The 22,710-nt window shown below is 45.0% G+C and overlaps 1 protein-coding gene and 2 non-coding genes across 3 annotated transcripts; 1 reads left to right on the forward strand and 2 right to left on the reverse strand.

Moving 5' to 3' along the window:
- Nucleotides 1–2,773: 2,773 nt before the first annotated feature.
- Nucleotides 2,774–6,161, forward strand: foxj1b (forkhead box J1b). Its single transcript, XM_044102564.1, has 2 exons — nt 2,774–3,492; nt 4,927–6,161. The coding sequence occupies exons 1-2, from the start codon at nt 2,926–2,928 to the stop codon at nt 5,728–5,730; spliced, it is 1,371 nt and encodes a 456-aa protein (XP_043958499.1). The 5' UTR covers nt 2,774–2,925; the 3' UTR covers nt 5,731–6,161.
- A 14,266-nt stretch (nt 6,162–20,427) lies between these two features.
- On the reverse strand, nt 20,428–20,519 carry trnai-uau. The gene is given in 2 exon segments: nt 20,428–20,463; nt 20,482–20,519. It is a non-coding gene; the product is annotated as a tRNA-Ile (tRNA).
- A 1,827-nt stretch (nt 20,520–22,346) lies between these two features.
- On the reverse strand, nt 22,347–22,438 carry trnai-uau. The gene is given in 2 exon segments: nt 22,347–22,382; nt 22,401–22,438. It is a non-coding gene; the product is annotated as a tRNA-Ile (tRNA).
- Between the last annotated feature and the right edge of the window lie 272 nt (nt 22,439–22,710).

Below are 22,710 nucleotides of genomic sequence, written 5' to 3' on the forward strand. Positions count from 1 at the left end.
CGCGGCGTCGTGTCCGCTCCTCGCCGCTCCCGCACGGCGGCGTGGCTCGGTGCGGGGAACGCCGAGATGCTGCAGCGCATCTGATGCACGTATTGCGGGGCTGCTGCGGCTCTGCTGCGGTGCTGCAACCGCACACATCCGCTTCTGTCCTTTGTTAACAGTTTTCTGACATGTTCTTTTTGACTGAAATGGTTTCACAGAGAAATGATTCATTTAGTGAAACATCTTTATGACTTTGTCAAAACCCACTTTAAAAATGCTGCTTACTAACAACAATAGTGTATTTTTAGCACCTAATCATGACTTGTTCCTCTTTAAAAAAAAAGGCTTTGATACCTTTAGCAGACTGTCAGATTATTATATAATTCTTATCATATTGTGACTTTACAGACACTGATGGCGGTTTGAAAACAGCAGACACTTCCGCTTCTGCTGCGGTTTTTTCTTTAACACTAAAAGAAAAAAAAATTGCAAAACATGAGCCGCTCAGCATTGTGGGAAAATGTAATTGTAAACATTGTGGTTGGTAGTAGCTATGGCACCAGGAATGGGAGAAACAGGGGAAGCGGAGACACCTGCTGGTGGTGAAAGGCATGGCATCCAGACAAACCAACTGGTAAAACATTTAATTTTATTTTTAAAGGTCACGAAAAAAAATAAATCATGAATTCTGACTTTAGAGCAGCTGGGAGATGCAAACTGTGCAGGAGGAGAACTCACTCTTTGGAGCAACATGATAGATTGAAATTATTATTTTTAAAATGGCTGATTAAAGTCAGAATGCTGAGAAATTTTTAATTTTTTTTTGTCAGAATTCTTATTTGTTTTATTGGCCCTAATTGTCTTCCATATACCTGACCTTCTTGGTCAGGTATACAAAAAGGAGATACAAAAAGGAGATATCTGCCGTGACATTTCTCAGCATATTGTACTGATAATTTAAGCAGTTTTCCATAAACTACTCAAAGGTTTGCTGCAAGAAAATGTTGTTAATGTACCCCAATAAGTAATATCCAGCAGGTCGGTCAGAGTTCAGTAAGGGTTATGATGTTTCATATTCTTCAGTTGACTGGACCAACTGTGGATCAGAACCACATTCAACAGGAAAACAGTTTTCCATCCGTCAGATGTTTGACAGAGGAGGAGTTTGGGCCTGGCTGGTGAATTTCAACATAAAGGACCGTCTGAACATTTTTAATTGGCTATTTAATGAAATTTGCATCTCTGATGAATTAAGGGATCCGAACTTTTCTGAGTTTAGTTTTGGTTCAACTGCAGTGCAGAAATGATCCACAGGGTGGCGGTGTTCTCATGTTTATGAAGCGGTAGTGACCAACTGAGTAAAACATCACGAATCCCCAATTTATTCAAATCCTCTGTAAATTATCATCGAAGATGTAGAAAATGATTTAATTCTGATTCAATGAGAAACGAGTTGACGTTTTGAACGTCACGTATGACGTCAGATAAATGACGGCTCACTTGCTTTGGTCCCACATATTGTTTTATCACCTGTTTCTATTTTCTTGTGCTGATATGTGAACAATAATAATTTGTTAAATTAGTTGATTTAACTTCCCCGAACTGATCTTTAATTCAAAAAAGCTTCAAAGTCGAACAATATTCAACATTACATTTATCTTAACAAAATGTTTGTAGAAAGAACAAGGTCATATATAGATAATATATATCTATATGTATATCCATATATAGATATATATTAGGGGGACATTAAAATAAGCTCCATGAAACATGATAAAATATCAGTCAATGCAGTTCAATTTTAAAGAAAACATTTTATAAGATGAAAAAGTTCAGTAAAAAGGTTTTCTGTTGTTTTATTGGTATTTTTATGAAAACTGTCATCAGCTGCCATCAGACAGCAAAACATCAGACTTCTTTATTTTATTATTTCTTTATTAGAATATTATATATTGTTTATAATTGTCCAAGAATCTTTTGCAAAATACTGCATTTTTATGAAAACAGATCAAATATCTGCATTTCGTGGCTCAGTCACTTCCAATTAGATGATTGTGACTCACATGCTGAAAAGTTAGTTTATATAATTCTATCTTTATCTAATTACAGACACTGAAGGTGAAGAAAAGGTTTGATTGGACCATGGCGCGGATTTTAGCGCCAGTCTGGCAGCCATGCGTGCTAGAGGTCAAAGTTCAGCTCGTTTCAGGCCAGAAGCTCCTCTAGTTCAATATCAGATAATGATCAGTCAGGGAGCGGAGCTGCAACCACCGACCTGACTAGATAGATTATGTTCAACATTTTAACATCCAGATAAAGATTCTGGATGAGTGAAGCCGGTTCGGTTCGACTGGTTACGGGCCAGTTTGTGGTGCTGCACGGATCCTGCTGCTGCTCGCCCTCCCGGAGAGAGAGAAAGAGGGAGAGAGAGAGAGAGAGAGAGAGAGAAACAGAGAGAGAGAGAGAGAGAGAGAGAGAGAGAGAGAGAGAGAGAGAGAGTGAGATACAGAGAGAGAGAGAGAAACAGAGAGAGAGAAACAGAGAGAGAGAGTGAGATACAGAGAGAGAGAAACAGAGAGAGAGAGAGAGAGAAACAGAGAGAGAGAGAGAAACAGAGAGAGAGAGTGAGATACAGAGAGAGAGAGAAACAGAGAGAGAGAGAGAAACAGAGAGAGAGAAACAGAGAGAGAGAGGTGGAGGAGGAGAGGCGCAGCAGCAACAGGTTCCCTCGCAGCATCTTCTCCATTCTGGCACCGGGAGGTTTTCCAGTTTCGGGTCTTTCTGGCAGGGATCCGGTCTGTTTGCTTAACTGTTTTATGTGATTCTTTTCATTTATGAACTTTTCTGGGGTTTTTCTTGTTAATTTTTCACATTTTGAAGCGGCGATCGGAACTTTAAATGCGCTAAAATCCCGCCGCCGCCCCAGACCGCGCAGACACCAGGATGCCCGTCCTATCGAGCCCAGACACCGCCAACAGGTTCAGGGACAGGTGGCTGGACCAGGCCGCCGGTTCCGGTTCTGCCCCCCTGGATGACAGCCTCACCAGCCTCCACTGGTTGCAGAACTTCTCCATCCTGAGCGCCGACCCGGAGCGGCTGGCCGGTACCGGCCCGGAGTGCCCGTCCTCCCACCACCACCTGCTCCTCAGGCGGCTCGGCTTCCCCAGAACCGGGACCGACTCTCCGTCCAGCCCGCCGGCCGGGGACACGGCGGCGGCCGCCGGGATGCCGCGGTACCCGGGCAGCCCCGCCACTTCCGGCAGCCAGAGCACCGCCGCGCCGCCGCCGCGGTTCTCCCCGCTCCCCGCACCGGGCTTCCCGGTCCAGACGGGCCCGCCGGTGGAGGTTGACTACCGGAGCAACCCGAAGGTCAAGCCGCCCTATTCCTACGCCTCCCTCATCTGCATGGCCATGCAGGCCAGCAAGCAGCCCAAAGTCACGCTGTCCACCATCTACAGCTGGATCACAGACAACTTCTGCTACTACCGACACGCAGAGCCCAGCTGGCAGGTAACCGAGTCCGGTCCGGTCCGGTCCGTCCATAATTCATGAGTCTGACAATACTGAGCGGCGCGGCACTCCAGTGTCACCATCACGCAGAGCAAAGAGACATTTACTGGTTTAACAGACAGACCAACTCAAAGCAGAACAAATCAGGTTTATGAAAAATCAACATGATTTTCAGAGTTCTTGAAATAAAAACCATCAGAGATCCGGAGAAATGTTCGTTTATAACAAAAAACCTGCGATTTTTAAGAGTGGAACAAAAATTAAACTGTTTCTCTACAGTGAAACATGGTGGTGGCAGCATCATGCTGTGGGAAGATGGGCAGAGATAAGTCAGGACAAACCAGGAGGAAAACCAGAGATATTGTGGGATGGATTAGATCAGATCTATGGGTTGGAAGGGGCCTGATAACAAATGTTACTGGATGATGAATTATCACGATAAACGATAATATTTTCATTTTGAGATCATTTTCAACTAATATAAAGATAAAGACAGAATAATGCAAGAACACAAAAATCGATTAACTTTAATTTCCAAAGAACGTTTAACTGGAACTGGAAAACTTTCTACAAATAACAGTAAATGAAGCAATAAATAAAACGGATTATGTCTCAAAATTCAACTTCAAAGCAATGATTTTAGACTTTTATAAAATAAATAAAGCATAAACTAACTACTTTATTTGGATGTCAAATGTTCAAAGGGATTATTCAAAACGGTGGATTTTCAATAACATAAAAAAACTCTTAAAGAACGCAAACAAGAAGTACCTCTGTTATCTGATTTACTGCTTACGTTAGAATGGTCTATTCAAAGTTCAGACCAGAACTGGAAAACAAAACACAAAACTATCAGACTTCCTTCTGTTGAAACAAAAACCCAACGCTGCCCTGATCTGTCGCCTGATGTGAGGAAATGAGGAGAACCTGTCAGGGTCAGACAGTCGCTCTGCATCTCTTCTTCTATGGTTTCTGTCAGAGGGGTTCATGTGTGTGTACCAGGGTTTATATCCTTGTGGGGACCACTGCTTCCTGGGAGGACATTGCTGTTTTTGGGTGATGGTTGGGATCAGGCTGCAAAAAATGAATGAAGTCCCCCACAAGTCATAAAAACACGACCGTGTGTGTATGCATGTGTGCCTCTGGGAGTGTGTGTGTGTGTGTGTGTGTGTGTGTGTGTGTGTGTGTGTGTGTGTGTGTGTGTTAATGAGGGCTCCTGAGAGAGCTGGCAGCTAAGCAGCTGATCAGGTCTGAAACGCTCTCAGCTGCCTGCTACTAGAAAGCCTCATTAGCAACATTAGCTTGTCTATAAACAACAACAGCCCTCTCTGCCCCGCCGCCCACGCTGCTGCCTGCTGACAGATGGACAGTTCTAGTTCCTGCCTGGCTGCCTTTCCTTGTGTTAAATGTGTTTTTTTGTTCTTCATGGTGCAGAACTCGATCCGTCACAACTTGTCCCTCAACAAGTGTTTCAAGAAAGTCCCGAGGCAGAAAGATGAGCCGGGGAAGGGAGGCTTCTGGCAGATCGACCCTCAGTACGCCGACATGTTCGTCAACGGCATCTTCAAGCGCAGGAGGATGTCTGCCAACCACTATGGCGGCGCTGCAGCAAGGCAGAGCAAGCTGGTGGAGGGTTTCCCTGGCAGCTGTCCTCACCAGGCGGGCGCCAAGCGGAAGCAGCTGTCCTCCACCGACCACACCAAGCTGATGCGCTCCACAGAGTCCCCGCTTCTCGCCATGGAGGCCAACAGAGTAGACATCCTGAAGGGGGACTTTGACCTGGGGTCCGTGTTCGATGACGTTCTCGGCGGGGGCTGCAGCACCTTCGAGGATCTGGACCTGAACACGGCGTTGAGCTCGCTGGGCTGCGAGGTGGAGGCGTCCATGAACGGCCGGCAGCACGCCGCGGGCCCGGGGCGGTGGTGCGGCGGCGCGGATGTGACCCACTACCCGTCCTACAGCTACCTGGACCTGAGCGACGCCGCCATGGACGGCACCGTCGGCATGTCGCAGCCGCTGCAGCAGGACCAGCTGCTGCAGGGACAACACCAGCTGCAACATCTGGACGAGTCGGCCACGCTGTTCGGCGAGCAGCCGGCGGACGCCACGCTGCAGCCGTGGGAGGAGATTAAAGAGGAGCCGCATGTCATTCCCCTGACCCTTGACCCGGGCTTCGGCCTTTACGAGGGCTTCTTCACCGAGATGCAGCAGTGGGAGCGAGCGGACAGTTTCCTGTGAACTCAGATGTCCGTCCAGTCATGAGAAGAGTCCAACCGCTGGGTCGGCTCAATGAAACGTAAACCAGCTACTCATCTCATCTCCTCTAATCCGATCCAGCAACCACTGAATTATTCATTCACACTGATGAGCCATTATGAACACGGAGCTGACTGAGCAGGTCTTCATGTCTCTGGAACCGGTTCCTTTGGGTCAGGTGTCAGATCCCATCAGATCAGAATTTGGGGAGTAAAGTCATCATGCTGATGTTCATCTTCTTCTAGCCTTTAATAAGTGATTTTCTGCAGCCGGGTTCATTGTGTGCCATTTTGTTCCAATCTACTTTCATTTCATACCTGTAAGCACTTCATTTGTTTCCATCTACTTAACTAATGCATATCAGTGTATTTTTCTTTATAGTTGTCTGTTTTAATAAATAATACAGATAAATAGTTATAGAAAAGTTCAATCGTATTACAGAGAGGTTCACAAGTCAATCTCTTCCAAGACATTTCTGAAGGCATGTTGACCACTTTGTCCTTTTGCCATTTCATGTCCAAATACCAACCGTCTGTCAGGGAGCATCCACCAGGGGGCGTCTGGTTTTTAAAGTACAATTGACCCCCAAATCAACTTTTTTTGCCGATAAACTAAATGGGTTCTTAAGAGTTCTGTCATGTTTCTGTTTGCCACCATGTGGGGAGTCATCAACTGGGAGCATCGTGCAAAAACTGAACAAGGATCTCAGAGTGACGTTTTAGGGTACGTAGGGTCCCACAGTAGCGTTGGGTCTTACGATGTACAAAACCTTCCCTGCTGGGTTGAAACTGACCAACAGTTGGTACAATATCTTCAGTAGTAATCGGCTACTTTTCATAACGGCTAAAGCATCAAAGGACCAAAGTTAAAAATGGCAAAGTGCTGAAGTAGCCAGCTTCCTGTCCTACTTCAGCCATGGGACCGTAGGGGAGGGTTAATGTCCTGATCGACATCTGATCGCTCTCCAAAAGCTTGTGATGAATGAAGTTTAAGAGTTGAAGAAACATCCAGCAGAAAGTTGCTTTATAAGGAGATGAACAGTGTTCCTCCTCCTACCTGTGCTGGTGCACCATGTCATGTGGATCAGTTCATTTCTTTCTTCTCTAAAACATGACGGAGTGTAATGTGTGTTTTAAAGACTTTTGGTTCTTTCTCACTGGTTGGACAGAAGACATGTCAGTGAAACGTCCTTCTGGAATCTCAGTGGAGTGAAAATGGAAGAGTCTGGAGCAGGAATACGAGGGACCTGATTGTCCCGGAGACCCTGGCTGCTCTGGAGTCGTCATAGCAACAGGACTGACGCACAACCATCCTCCATCGGCGGACTCTCAGAGAGAAACTGAAAAACGGACAGGATGTTATTGTGCTACATTAGCATTGACGTTTTATACTAACTGTTCATGTTTGATGACTAAAGATGAACATAAATGGAGAAACATGAACTTCAGATTCAATAAGAAGAGTTTAGAAATCATCCAGCCGCCGTCTGTCCTCTGATAAAACCACAACAAGTTCATCAAATCTAACATTATGCACTTTTAACAGGCAGCAGCAGTTTGGTTTGGTTTTAGTTCATTGTGTTGAATTGTTTTTACTGATTCTTAGAAGAAGGAAGCACATTACACTGCAATAAGTCAAACTGGCTGGTTCTTCATCCACGCCGAGTTTTTTATGATTCTATGTACAAATTTATATTTGTTGATTATTTTGCGCCAAATCTGTTGAAGAATTATGCAGTTTGCTGTTATTTCTTTATCGATTAATCAGAAAATGATTATTTGGTTTTATGATTTTTTTTGGCTGATTTTTTTTTTTTTACTTTCTTTAGTTTGTTTTCACAGATTTGATCAGAAATGGAGAGAAAAGTTTTAGGGAATAAGTTTATTAACAAGCCAGACTCTCATTGTAATAAGTTTGATTATTATTGTTCGATTCTTTGTTCATTTGTACTTTTTTAAGCGGTTTGGGATGCAATCATGCCTTAATGCAATAAACGGTGTCAATCCAACATGTTGCAGCTTCACAGCAGCTCAGCTTGGTGGTCAGGATCACTGTGTGTCATCTGGAGATAAACAGCCTATCAGGGTTTATCATTAATCAGGACAGACAGGTTTGGACTCGTCTGCTTGTTTAAACCAGAAGGTGACAGAAAAAAGGCCTGTAATCAAATACTCACTGCAACAGAAACCGTTTTATTGAAAGTTTTATGTTTTCACAGCTCCTTTCACTCCCTGCTGTGTCTGAGGTTTCAAACTGAACAGCCAGATTGAAGCACATCAACCATAAACCAACTTTACTTTAATCAGGAAACAAATCTTTTACAGAAGGATCTTCGCCAAGAAAGCAGCAAAAAACTTTTTTTTGTGAGTTTAAAACATAAAAACAAAAGTTTTAAGAGCTTCTAGAAGGAGTCATTCTTTATTCCTCTAAAACCTTTAAAATGTTAAGAGAAATCCATCCTGGAGATTTCAGGCCTTCTGCAGCTGATCTCAGTCAGACGCCCACTGAGACGACTTCCTTACCCGGCCAAGCCCAGAACATTGGGATCTTCAGACGGCCAGTTGTCATGGCGACCAGATTAACGTTAATCTGAAGAGATTCGCCCAGCGTTAAAATCCAACATGGCTGCCCGTGACGCACTGAGAACTGCAGCATCTAGGTTTGGATTTAATTCAAGGGTTCTAAAGTAAACTGGGTGTAAACCAGATGCATGCCACACTTTTCAGATTCTGCCTCATAACTACGGAGCATTTTGCCTGGTTCTACCAAAGCAAAACCCAGTTAGGTGTGATTGGAGTTGATGACGACCTGAAACCAAAAAGGTGTTCCAGTTTTCAGCCAGCTGAGCAGCAGAGCTCAGCGTCTCCGTCCGGACTTAGAAACCGGACCCAGGCGTCGTCATCACCACAGTTCAACCTGTTGCAGGACTTTGTTTCCTCATCTTGTATAAAAAATGTGCTTTTCCATCCCAAATCTGCTTTTAATTAAAGTGGAGGAAGGAAGCCGGGCGCGAACACGACTAATCCACGTCCCTCCGCCCAGCGGCGCCCAGCGGCGCCGGGTCGGCCCAAATAACTCAGATTCCCTGAAGCAGCAGGACGAGGCCGGGTTCTGCATCTGGACAGTCGCCTGAGATGATGAAGGTGATGATGAAGAAGCAGCTGCTGCTCTGTGGGGGGTGAACTTCCTCCCCAGCCTCCATGTTTGTGTCCATCCACAGGTGGCTTCATCCGCCTGCAGTGTGTGTGTGTGTGTGTGTGTGTGTGTGTGTGGCCTGCAGTGTGTGTGTGTGTGTGTGTGGCCTGCAGTGTGTGTGTGTGTGTGTGTGTGTGTGGCCTGCAGTGTGTGTGATGGGTCCAGATAAGGTATCTCAGTGGAACCAGGGTCCTGCGGCTCTATTGAGGAAGGGTTGGGTTCTCTGGTGGCGGCGCAGCATGTGGACCTCCTGAACGGCCGTCTGCAGCCGACCCGGATCGTTCTGCTTTATCTCCTCCTCCGGGAGGCTCAGCTTCACTCCGACTGTTTGCTGATGTTTTATTGCCTTCCCGGCGCTCTGCACCGCTTCTGATTAGAGTCAGGCACAAACAAGACGGCCTGAGCGATTCGTTTTGGGGTGAAGCAGAAAGACGAGACCCACAAATTACATCCTTTTGTTGCTGCAAAAAGAAAAAACATGTTTTACATCCCAGAGGAACACAGAGCCGCTGAAACCTGGACCGCCTCTCTGGGGGCCGACGGCGTTTTTTCTATTGATGAGATGAGTTCAAGTGGTGTGAATATTTTAAATCTTTTCATATTAAATCACACATCACATCTGCAAGATTCTCATGTTTCCTGTAGCTGAACATAAAAATACTTTGTGCATTTCAGGAAACATTTCTACGTTTGTTCTCCTCGCCTGCTGCCTCTCTGGTTTCCAGAGCTTCATCACATATTGATAAGTGAGGACAGAACGCGGAGCGCTGAGCCTCCATTACTGGCTCTGGTTCAACAGGAGGGGCTTCGGCAGGAAATGCATCTCAACAGGTTTCAACCCTGCTGCTGATTATGGATGAAATGCTAATGGAGGCTCCATTTAACTGGCCTGCTCCAGGCTGAAAGGAAACATGAACGCTGAATTAGAATAAAAGCTGCTGAGGTGCATGAAGACGAGGAGGAAGGGCTTTTATTAGGAGATTATGGAGGTTTCACCTATTAGCATGTGGGATCGGTCCACTTGGTTTCAGAACTGGATCATTACTTTCTCTCAGCTTCACTGGGTCGTATTTCCACGAGTCCAAGCAGGAAAGATCTCAGGTTGGGTTTGATGTGCTAATTTAATTTATTCAGGCAGCTGTAAGGACAGATGCAGGTTATAAAGGTTATAATGGAAACATCCTGCAGGGTTTAGAGGCCAAAGATGTTCCCACTTCTTCAACTTAATGTGACTGTCGCTCCAGACAGGCAGCAAGATTATTAAACTGCTGCTTCTTACATTTTGACAAATTACAACCAAAACTTTCAAGATTTTTGTGACGGAGCAACAAAAAAAGGATCTTAATTATGCAGAGAATGGAGGGATGTGCAGTTTTACGTTTTAAATTCAATTATTAATCCAGTTTACATGCAGAGTTTGTATCAATGAATCCAATTTAATCAACAAACTCAGCAACTGAACACATTTCACCAGCTGGAAACATCACAGACACGTTCACTTCCTCTCATCGTTCATGGAGCTTCTTTACAAATCTGGATGCTAACATTAGCGTTAGCTGCTACATGGTAGCATTCACATGCTATTTTAGGCTAGCATAGCTTCGCTGCTAGGCTAACTGCTATTAGCAGATGTTGCTTTGCGTGAGCTTTATGTGTGTAACAGAAACAGAAGACAAAGGTTCCAGCTCAGGATTTTTCTGTTTGCAGTCAGACTCAGGTTCAGGTTCTGGTTCTGGTTCTGATTAGGGAATGTCTAAAACTGGCTGCACTGGATTTTACTGAGCTGTGCTTTGCAGGGATTTATTACTTACTGCTGTTCTGTCACAAAAATGCCAGTAAAACACTCTGCTTGTAATGTAAAAACTTTAACAGGGTTGAATAACAGAAGCAACCATTTCTACTGCATCTTCCTTTTTCTGAAAGACTTGAGAAAAACAAAACGAACTTCTGACTTCAGCAAAGCCCCATTTCTGCAGAAAGATTTTATTACAACAGGAAAACCTGGAGCAGGAAACTTCTAGCTGGATTTTAACAGATGTTGGTCGACACATGATGAAGAAATCTCGTTTTATTTACGCTGAATTGTTCCGGCTTTGTGTGTGTGTGTGTGTGTGTGTGTGTGGGTGTGTGTGTGTGTGTGTGTGTGTCAGCCGCTTGCCCTCCTCCTGTCTGGCTGTGAGACAATCAACCTCTCCTGCCACCACAGAGACCGAATCTACAGAGTAAGAATGTCTTTTACTGACCAGATCAGATCCTGGATGCCAAGACACACACACACACACACACCCACACACACCCACCCACACACACACACACACCCACCCACCCACACACACACCCACCCACACACACCCACACACACCCACCCACACACCCACCCACACACACCCACACACACAGCGTGGAAAACGAGCCAAGGCGACTCGCAGCAGAAAACCACTCTGTTTCCCTTCGACTCGTTTTCAGCCCAGAAACTAAACTAAATAAAATAAAATCATCACAAACTTTGACCTTTTCACTCTTTGTCACTTTACAGCAACCAACTTCAGTCGATTTGACGGGAATTCAATGCGACAGACCAACAAAAACCAGAGAAAGATTTTGACTCCAGTAAATAAAATCCAGACGGTTCGAGTTCTTCCAGACGAGGACAAAACAGATTCCTGATGATCCTGAGAAAATATTCTGCAGACTGACGAGAGTAAGGTGGACCTGTCAGCTAAACACGGCGGAGGCAGAATGATGCTCTGGGCTTTTTCAAGGAGCCATGAATTCAGCAGAATGTCCATCTGGAAGGGAGAAAACCCACCGAGATGTTGGAATGGTCTAGTCAAAGAACGAGCCGCTCACAGTAAAACGTTTCCAGGCTGGTTCAGACGATTTAATAACTGCATTTTGTTTTTACTGATTCTAAAACCATCAGAAACGTTTCAGCTAAATTAGAATAAATTCTAACACTGTGATATTCTTGTGCGTGAGAACAGCAGCCGGTCTGCCGCCTCTCCATGACCTCATCCCGGCCCGTCCATCAGAACCTCCGGTTCTGTCAGAACGATTACCGACCAACACCTGATCTGCAGCGCCGCAGCTTCACCAACAATCAGCGCGTTAATAATGCATGCAGGATCAAAGCTGCTGCCGGAGCGGCACAACAACAAACTCCCTGATGAGGAGGAGAAGGAAACACGGAGGCCAGAGAGTCACCAGCAGACGGGTCGGCTGCTTCACTTCTACCGGAACCAGAACTCCACCAGCTGCTGTGGTTCTGAATCAAACCAACCTGTTCCCCTCCCGGCCTGTGGGGGCGCTGCACCACAACTACTGAAAGCTTTGGTTGGATTTACCCAGAATGCCCTGTGCTGTAGTCCATTTCCTGCTTCTGGAGCGGTCTCTGGTCCGCTTGGCGTTCACATTCAAACTGAACCAGAGTTCACTTCAACGAAACCCAGACCGAGGTTTGGAGGACCAGAGGTCAGAGGTCAATTAGTGTTCACATCTCACCAACAGACCGGATTTTATAGACAAACGAACCGGAGTCGGGTTAAAGCGGATTGGACTGGGCTGGAGGGAACGCAGCCTTACAAAATGTAAAGTTTAACAGTCTTCCATGACTTCCTGTTTGCTTCCGTTTTCATCAAAATGGGAAAGACAAAAAAGCTTCTAAAAGCTTTAGATGTGTGCGAGCTAAAGGCTAAAGCAGCTGAACTCAATTTATCGGCCAGAAACATGTGGGGTCTCCAATTCTGCGTATTAACCCTTTAATCAGCAGGATGCTGATGGAGGAGAGGCGGAGCACAGCCCCCCCCCCCCCACCTGGGCCACCGGGGGTTAATTAAACTGATTGGGTCCAGAGAGACAGCACCGGCCTCTGACAGGTGTATCTGAGCATGTGTGTGTGTGTGTGTGTGTGCTTAGCGCATGAAGAACACAGTGTACTCTAATGCTCATCCCTTTGGTGTGTGTGTGTGTGTGTGTTGTGTTAGGTTATGCATATGCATTGCAGCCTCTGTATTTAACTCTCCATTTGCATTTTGTTTTAATTCATTTCGTCTCTGTGTGTGTGTCTGTGTGTCTATGTGTGTGTCTGTCTATGTGTGTGTGTGTGTGTGTCTATGTGTGTGTGTGTGTCTATGTGTGTGTGTGTGTGTGTGTGTGTGAGCCTTTTCAGGAACCCTGACTAGCTTTCTGTCTGGAACCAATCGCTGCTCCACACCTGTCTGCCTGTGGAAGAGCAGAGTCGTCCTCAGCTCAACGCTGCGCTGATTACAGAAACGCTGCTGCGCGTCTCATGAAGGGTTCTTCACTCCCTCCTGATGGATGCAGCCGCAGAGAGACGCAGGGCAGCAACGGCCGTCGGTTCGCTTGCACTGATGCTGTTTGTGTGCAGCAGTGAAACTGGTGTTATAAAACAGGAGGCTGGCAGGGGAGAGGTGCTTTACACACACACACACACACACACACACACACACACACACACGCACACACACACACACACACACACACACACACACACACACACACACACACACACACACACACAAAGCTGGCAGGTAGAACAATCAAATTAGCCTCTGGAGGACGAAGCGTCAGGATCTCCACGGGGAAACATGAGAGACAGAAAACAGAGGAGAGAAGATGGAGGACATGAATGAACAAACTGATAAAATACAGAAGAGAAGAGCTGGAAGCTTTGTCACAATATTACAGGACTCTGTTGTAACAATAACAACTATTTATTATTTATCATTTTTAGGCAACTGTGTCACAGCAATTATAATCCCACAAACACTTTAAAAACATTCCTAGTTGTAAAATCTTCTGTAAGACACCAGTCACATTAGAGGTGATTTATATCACTAAACTACACAGTTTTTGCATTTATTTCCAAATTTATTCATATTTATTGATGGTTTCATTGAGCAAATAATAAAACAGTTTTAGCTTTTATACATCATTAATAATGGTAACGTTAAATCAAAAGTTTCTGCTAGTTGAAATCAAAACACCAGAATAAAAACTTTAATCATTAACAGGAAGAGAAAAACGATAAACTTTGCAAATGGAAACTATTGAACTCGTTTAAATTAATCATGCAATGAATTAAAGGTCTGATTCAAACCAAACAGCCGACAGGAGAACAAAGAAGCAACAGGAAACAAGGAGACAGGAAAGACGGGTTTTCAAAATAAGACAATAACTAAATTACTGAGCCAATCAGTAATTTAGTTACTGAGACTCAGCAGATCTCGAAGCTCAATTAAAGTTTTTTTATTGTCGTTATTCCAGCTGCAGATGAAACCCGACTGCAGTGAACTATTCCGACCCCAAAACGACCCAAGAAGAACGAAGCCGTCCCCCTGCAGCACTTTACGGCAGTAAAGATGGCCGCCGCAGCGCTCTGTTTAAGCAGTAAAGATGGCCGCCGCAGCGCTCTGTTTAAGCAGTAAAGATGGCCGCCGCAGCGCTCTGTTTAGCAGTAAAGATGGCCGCCGCAGCGCTCTGTTTAAGCAGTAAAGATGGCCGCCGCAGCGCTCTGTTTAAGCAGTAAAGATGGCCGCCGCAGCGCTCTGTTTAAGCAGTAAAGATGGCCGCCGCAGCGCTCTGTTTAAGCAGTAAAGATGGCCGCCGCAGCGCTCTGTTTAAGCAGTAAAGATGGCCGCCGCAGCGCTCTGTTTAAGCAGTAAAGATGATTTTATCGTTGTTGATAATCTGATTTGCTGTCTTGGTGGATTATTCGAGTTGTTTCCAACATCTGGTGTGAATTTTATATCCGTGGAAAAAGATTTAAACTAAAACGAGGCTCGATATCATGATGAGTCACAATTAACAGCCAAACAACTGAAACGGGACGAGACATTTTGTTGGAGATGTTAGTTTGACAGATTCCCAAACTTTGATCAATTTATTGAATTTGTTACGTTTGCATCGTTTCTCTTCAGTTAATCTAAAGTTTATTTTCCAGGTTAAACTTTTCTTTGTGTAACTTTAATCGTCCTGTGGTGCAGAGCAAACCTCCCTGCTGGTTCTGGCTGTGACCCGGTGCAGCCGGAACTGGACAAACATCGGGTCCTGAGCCAGCTGGGACCGACGCTTCAGGGAGACGAAAGAAAAGCAGGAGAAGAAGAGTTCAACCAGATCTGGACCAGAACCAGAACCAGGTCCAGCTAGTTATTCCAGCAAACTGCTCAGACGAGGACAAAGAGGACAAGAGACAGCTGAGACGTTTCCAGTTTTTCTACTAAACGTTCAGTTTTCCTGCATTTTGTTTCAGTTGCAGGAACATTTTAAATAACGTGGACGGATCCGCTGCTGAAGAACTTCCTGTTGGTTCCGCCGCTGCTGCATGTCAAACACATCGAACCAGGAAAATATCAACACCGTTACAAACACAGGACCAGGCTCCGGAGAAAAGATGTTTCCTCTGGGCTGGGATTAAAGAAAACTGTTCATTCTGAATGTAATATTTCATTAATGTAAGCTGTGAAACATGAAACTGAAGCTTTATGGCTGAAATATCACTACGTTTCACACCAAGTCTAGTTCTGTAGAACTCGAGACCGGTTTTGGTCTCAAACCACTTTTTGATGGTCTCCATCTCGTCTCGGGCGTTTAGGACTCAGGATTTTATTTCAAGACCACAACTGTAAAATTATCACTAAATTGCCATCATCCTGTCCAGTTCGTATCTTAGCAAAGAATAAAAACATAACTATAGTCTAAAAACAATAATCCAGCCTTTTGCTGCAGCGAGGTCATTTCTAACTCCTGCAGCTGAACAGAAATGAGCGACTCTGGATGAGCCTGGAAAACATGACAGTTAGGATGGAAACAGGCAAAGATTTCAGGTCTGACTGATTATTTCTCTCTGTGTTTTTAGATCTGTGTGCTGATCTGCAGCAGAGCTGGAAGAAAAGCTGCCGCCTGGAGTCTGTTTGATAAAAACCCCCAGCAGCTCTGTCTGACCCTTTGGAAAAATTACGGCACATATTTTTCTCCATAGGAGACAGAAAAGGGAAGCCTGGTTTCTTCCCTGTGATTAGCTTCAGAGCGGCATGGCGGAGAGAGGCGTGACTCAATCTGTGGTTGTAATTGTGGTCTCCCCTCTCCAGAGTAATCAGCAGCCATTAAAAGCCCCTTAGCTCGGCACCGCAGCATTAGCGGTTAGCATCTCCATTCCTCTGGGGAGAGACCCAATCAGGACACAAGATGGAGGAGAATTACTTCCACATACTTTTACTCAAGTAACAAGTAGCTACACAAGAAATTACTCAAATCAGAATAAAAAGGTATTTGCTAAAAGTCAACTCAAGTATTGAGTCAATGATCAAATTATCAGTCAATTAATATTTAAAAATTACATCATCAGATGGACCAGAATATAAAGTTATGTAGAAATTTTGCTATTTTAAGGACAAAAATTACAATAAATCATAAAAATAACAAAAAAACGTTTTCGAAGTGATTTTCTTTTCTTTCAATGAAAAACTAAAGAAACTTTAAAAGAAACTGCAGGTGTCAGTCTGGTGAGGTTTTTGTCAAAACATGTTTGCTTCTCATTCAGTGGGTAGAAAAAAATCCACTGAATTCATAATAAATTATTGATTAACGTGACAATGAAGCACCTTTCAGTTTTTCTAACAAACTGTTCTAACATGTCAGAGAAACTGTTCTGATCCTGATGCTAACCTTCATTAGCTCGTTAGCAGCCGGTCTTTACAGCAGCAAAACTCCAGCTTTTTCTTCCGACTCTCTCCTCTTCCTCAGTTCGCTCCTCTTCATCGCCATTTCAACTCATTCCGGTTCAAACTGAAGGGCCTGAAAGTTCCTCAATGAGCAAAATTACCCGCCGAGCTGGACCAGCTAGCGCCATAGCACCTAGCATACACTATCTACCCAGAATGCATTGCAGTGTAACTAGTATGGCGACGCCCGCGTGACAACTTTTTATAGACGCATGAAAACGTACAGCTATTTCAGCTCACCTTCAGTGTTGTTTTTACATTTGAAATAAGTGTTTCAAATAAAATTTATTGCTACAACTAATTATGGCTCCGTCAGAAAGAAAATTGGGCAAAATGAAACCAGGATTTTCTATTCTATGAAACAGCAGAGCAGGAACCACTGGAGGTTTCACAAGTCCACATATTCCCTTTAGCACAAAGTTTAAAACTATTTGTTAGGATCATAATTTCTGCTCCATATTTGGGCAACATTTACCAGAAACAACATGAGAGAACTGTGAAGGATAAGAAATGTTTGTTTCAAATTATTTTTTAAAGTTTGTGTTGCTGTAAAAGCAGCAGAATGAGAGAAAAGAGACGGAAAAATGAAATGAAGAAAATAGAAAAGGGAGAGTGAGGAGGAGGAGAAGGACGAAGGTTTATTCAGTGTTTTCCCTCCTCTGCTCTGTCCTTTGCCTCCTTTTTCATCTGTTTGAAGTGTGTGTGTGTGTGTGTGTGTGTGTGTGTGTGTGTGTGTGTGTGTGTGTGTGTGTGTGTGTGTGTGTGTGTGGGCGTGTGTGTGTGTGTGTGTGTGTGGCACACTTGAGTCTTTTACTGATTACCTGGCACACATCAGGTCTTTCAGGAGGGCTTTTAACCGTGGAGAATAATCTCTTTGTTTCACCAAGCAGCTGAGAAACCGTCTGAATCGATATGAAACTAAAGACGCTCTGCACTGGCTGCAGAACATCTTCTGTATCACAAAACAGATTTTACAGCTCAGACTAAATTGATTCATACACCTAATAGATTTAGATTTGCATGTATTTTAAATCTAAATTCGTGAAGTTAAAACGTCGGCAGAAGAATCTATTATATTTTATCAAAATTTGCCAGTCAGAAATCATTGATTCCCGTCTTCTTCATGAACTGATGAACTTTTTCTTCCTCTAGCAGCAGAACTGCTTTCTGCAGGTTTTCCAGTTCCTCTGACTGGAAGGCCTCCTTACCATCACCCTAATCTTTCTCAGAGTTTCTGTCAGATTCATGTCCAAAATCCAAAATAATCAGATCACAGTAAAAAAAAAGTTTTAAAACCTTAAACTGCAGGAGTAGAAATAATGCTGTTTTTCTGTATGTAATGCAAAAATAAAGATTTAATTTGAAATATTTTCAGAGTTTTTCTTCTGAGTTTGATGATTTCACATCTTATTCCCAAGTCTTTCACCAGGAGCTGTGCTGGAGGTCAGAGGTCGTTCTGTAATTTGAAAAGGTTTTGTGTCCAGAAAAGCAAATATTTAAAGTTTTCTGTTTCCATGTCGTTTCTGCTGAAAGCTTGAAGTTTAAGACGTTGAGACAGAACTGCCAGCTGTTTTACCTCATTAATTCACAGTTTTCTGTTACGTTTGAATATTTGTAAAACCATAAATGTTCATCCTGAATGAAGTTAAGTTGTAAAAGTTTAGAATTTGGGCAGAAAATTAGTGAAGTTGAGTTTTCTCCTGATGTATCTCTGAGGTGGTCGGGGTGTTTGTCCTCCCTCCGTCCCCCGCCTCCTGTGTTTTATGTGTGTGTGTGTTTTATGTGTGTGTGTGTGTGTGTGTGTCCTGCCCATCCTCTTCCATTCAGACCCCGTTTACCATGACAATAGCTGCCTGCCGAGAAGCAGTGCTGTGTGTGAGTGGCCCACCGCTGGCTGCTGGCGGCCCTTTCAGTGCTGCGACCCTGCCGGGTCATAAAGAGGCTGGCAGCAGCGCCAGCGGCCCGTAAACTCACAGCTCTACACTTGTTGTGTCTGCCTGCGGTACCAGCAGCGTGTTGGACCGGCTGGGTTCACGTTCAGGGTTTTGTGAGCAGATGAAACGGGAGGAGTTTGATTTTCTGAACCTGGTGGATGGGGCCGCTCTGAAAGGACGGGGACACATCTGAGGACAAAGTGTCCAGAGTGGGAGGAGGAAGACGGGAAACGGAGAAAAACAAGTTTGCTTTTGAATCTTTGCTGTAACTTCTGTTATCCAACTGAACATCAACGGGAAGCTCTGAAAAACCATCCAGAAAGAACACAACACAAACGGTACCAGAGATCGGTACCAACAGAGCAGCAGCAGAAAACCTTCCCCACAAGCTGGGCAGCGAACCCAGAACATTCAGAACCAGAACCAGAACCAGAACCAGAACCAGAACCAGAACCAGAACCAGCAGATCTGTAGAAGGTTAGGAGAAAACAGGGTCACCTGGACGGGTCGCCGGCCTGTCGCAGCGCTCAGACTGAGCTGTTTTAAGATACATTTAATCATAAAATCAGCGCATTTGGCTGATAAATAAGACAATATTTCATAAAGTTTAGTTATGAATGATGATATTTAAGAGTTTCAGGAAACGTTTATCACAGGCGTCTCAAACTCCAGTCCTCCAGGGCCGCAGTCCTGCACCGTTTGGATGAGCCTCTCCTGCAGCACCTGAACAGAATAACGAGGTCATGAAGGTTCTGGAGAACCGATCCACACAATGAGGACGTTTCATTCCAGGGTTTTGTAGCTGTGGCTCATCTAAAACCTGCAGGCCCTCCACTACGGGAGTTTGAGACCCTGCTTTAGCAGGGTTGGGATGTTTACTCCTGGCTGAGTTCCTCCATTTATTCTTTGTTAAATGTTGAGATTCATCAAATCTGTTTGCTAAATTATAAAATCACAACATCACAAAATGTTCCAAGGAGGAATCATCAGAAAACTGAAGCTCTTCAGCATTACTCAGTCATGGCTGGTCAGACGCTCTACATTCAGATGTTCAGCATTCAGTGTGAGTGTGGAGTGTGTGACGTGTGTGTATTAGCCATAGTTACATGCCTCAGACCTTGGGAGGCCGGGCGAGCCCAGACTTGCCCGGCGGTCAGACAGAACCTGGCAGAGACAAAGCAGAGCAAACAGACGCTTCGACGAACGAAGCATCCGCGTTTATCGGCATTCACTCCGTTACCACATCTGTGCTTTATCACTGCAGCCCACTGAGAAACGGGTGGGGGAGGGGAGGGTTCTGAAGGAAGAGCTGCATCCAGCTGTTATTGACCTGCAGCAAACGAAGCACATAGTCTCTATAACCAGCTGACTAGTCCTGAAGCAGCAGAACTTCACTGAAACGAAGCGACGTCCAGAGGAAGAGATTCAGCCTGAGACTTTCTAATCGTGTTGACAGAAGGTCATGCATGGCCAGTGGGACCTGTTGGGGTTACTGTGGAAATTTCCACTGCAGACGTTTCCTCTCCAGACTGTTTAGGATTTCTGTGACACTAATAAAAACTCCTGATGAGAAGCATTTTCACTCAGGAGGGAAACAAACTCAACAAGAGGAGGTTTATAGAGATAAGATGTAAGAAAGCTGATTTCTCTTCACACAAGGTTTAAAATATCCCAAATGTCCTACCAAGGAGAGAGAGGCAGTGAGTTTACTGGTGTGAAATGTCTGTTTACCCAGGCAGCCTGGTTGATTGGCATGAAAAACTTTTTAAGTCATTCTAACCATCACGTCTTCATAAAATGTTTAGAACTGCTCCTGGTGAGGCTCGAACTCACAACCTCGGCATCTCTCACCTTGTACTGTCTATAAGTACCGCGCGCTGACCGGTTGCGCCACTGGAGCTGATGACTTGATGGATCAGACCACTGGGTCCTGATCCTGCTGCCAGTAATCTGCTCACTAAAACCTCAGAAACAACGCACAACATCTGCTAGATCTCTGGTTTCTTTCCTTAATTATAATGTTTTAAAGTTTTTTTGTCCCTTTAAAAACACTTTGCTCCAGGTGAGACTTGAACTCACAACCTCAGCATTGCTCTGCTGGTCGCTGTCTATACATACCGCACGCTAACCACTGGAGCTGGTTCACCAGACCAGCAATGATCAATTAATCTGTATCAAGTCACAGAGAGCACAATTCAAAATGATGCCACATGTTTTATATTTAGGACAGTTCTGTATCTAAGAACTGGTCACCATCGGTCTCCAACTGTCCTCCAACCTACCGACTCATTCATGTCTTTCCTCATAGCGACAACGAAGAAAAGACACATACATGTTGCAGGTGAAGTTCAAACTCACAACCTCTCACTCCATATACTGCCTTAGAAGTACCATCCGCTGACCGGTTGCACCACCAGACCTTCTGCTCCAAACTAGGATTCATTAGTTAATCTGTCTAAAGTCACTGGCTGCATCGACTTCAACATATGGAACACCTTAAATTTTTAATTCAGGACAATTCTGTGTTTTAAAGGTTGTAATCTCTCTCTCTGTCTCCAAACTTTGGCTTTTCTTCTGGTCTAATTGTTGGTTTTAGGAGTTTGTTCCTCAATCAGTGGGTTGCCAGTTCAATTCCTGCTCTGTCTGCCTCTGTCATTGTGTCCTTGGGAAAGACACTCCACCCGTCTAACCTGCTGGTGGTGGTCAGATTGCCCCCGGGCAGCTGTGGCTACTATCCAGTAGCTTTCCAGCATCAGCGTGGAGTCTGGATAAACTTTACCGACTCATTCATGTCTTTACTAATCACAACGTTTAAAGGATGAGAAAATCTTTGGTGAATCTTCAATAAAAAGCAACACGTCTGTCTACACCAGTCAGTCAGTAAACTCAGCTACAAATCAATAAACTGCATTAGCAGAAACATCATCATGTTTGAGAGTTAATCTGTACCTGCCCAACAAATGATGTTCCAGGTGAGACTTGAACTCACAACCTCTGCTGGTCTTACTGTGACCGAGCCGCCGGATCCGTTCGTCGCGCCGCCGCCGGATCCGTTCGTCGCGCCGCCGCCGGATCCGTTCGTCGCGCCGCCGCCGGATCCGTTCGTCGCGCCGCCGCCGGATCCGTTCGTCGCGCCGCCGCCGGATCCGTTCGTCGCGCCGCCGCCGGATCCGTTCGTCGCGCCGCCGCGAATCCGTTAAATCGCGCCGCCGCTGGATCCGTTAAATCGCGCCGCCGCGGATCCGTTTCGCGCGCCGCCGCGATCCGTTAAATTCGCGCGCCGCCGCGGATCCGTTAAATCGCGCGCGCCGCGAATCCGTTAAATCGCGCCGCCGCCGGATCCGTTCGTCGCGCCGCCGCCGGATCCGTTCGTCGCGCCGCCGCCGGATCCGTTCGTCGCGCCGCCGCCGGATCCGTTCGTCGCGCCGCCGCCGGATCCGATCATCTGGCAAGGCTTTGCTTATAAAAATATCTACTGCAGCTAAAATATATTTTAATGACTATTAATATATTGAACAAGTGAAGAAATATAATTTTCATCAGAATTTAAAAAACAGCTGAAAACTTTCAGCAGCTTCATAATTCCTCTATAAAACTTTGTGTTCAGTTGACATTCAGGCTGAACTTCCCATCCAGATGTGAAATCAATGTATTAGTGATTAATATATTAATGTGATATTAGTCACTAGCACTAGTTGTTGGTGCAACTCCAGTGTTAAAATGTCTGTGCTCCAGGTGAGATTCGAACTCACAACCTCGGCATCTCTCACCTTGTACTGTCTATAAGTACCGCGCGCTGACCGGTTGCGCCACTGGAGCTGATGACTTGGTGCAGTGGTTCCCAAAGTGTGTGGGGCGCCCCCTGTAGTCCATGGAGGGACCCAGAAAATCTTTGCTCTGATAAGTCTGATAAATAACATGCTGGCTGAATGCACCACAGAGACACTGCTGACCGTCAGGATGTCGGCCTTCAGCTGTCCATCACACCACTGAACCCAGTCAGTCATCTGTTTGTGTAAAGCTTAAGCCTAATGTGAAATCTTTGATCATTCACAAGGAGCCACTTCTGCAGAGGAACATAGATGATACAA

This window comes from Gambusia affinis, linkage group LG20 (genome assembly GCF_019740435.1).
Source record: "Gambusia affinis linkage group LG20, SWU_Gaff_1.0, whole genome shotgun sequence".
NCBI lineage: Eukaryota > Metazoa > Chordata > Actinopteri > Cyprinodontiformes > Poeciliidae > Gambusia > Gambusia affinis.

What these genes read in the sequence shown, in the direction of transcription:
- foxj1b (XM_044102564.1), top strand. Translation starts at nt 2,926, where the DNA reads ATGCCCGTCCTATCGAGCCCAGACACCGCCAACAGGTTCAGGGACAGG. An exon ending in ACGCAGAGCCCAGCTGGCAG is followed by an intron (nt 3,493 to 4,926) that starts GTAACCGAGTCC and finishes TTCATGGTGCAG; the next exon opens with AACTCGATCCGTCACAACTT.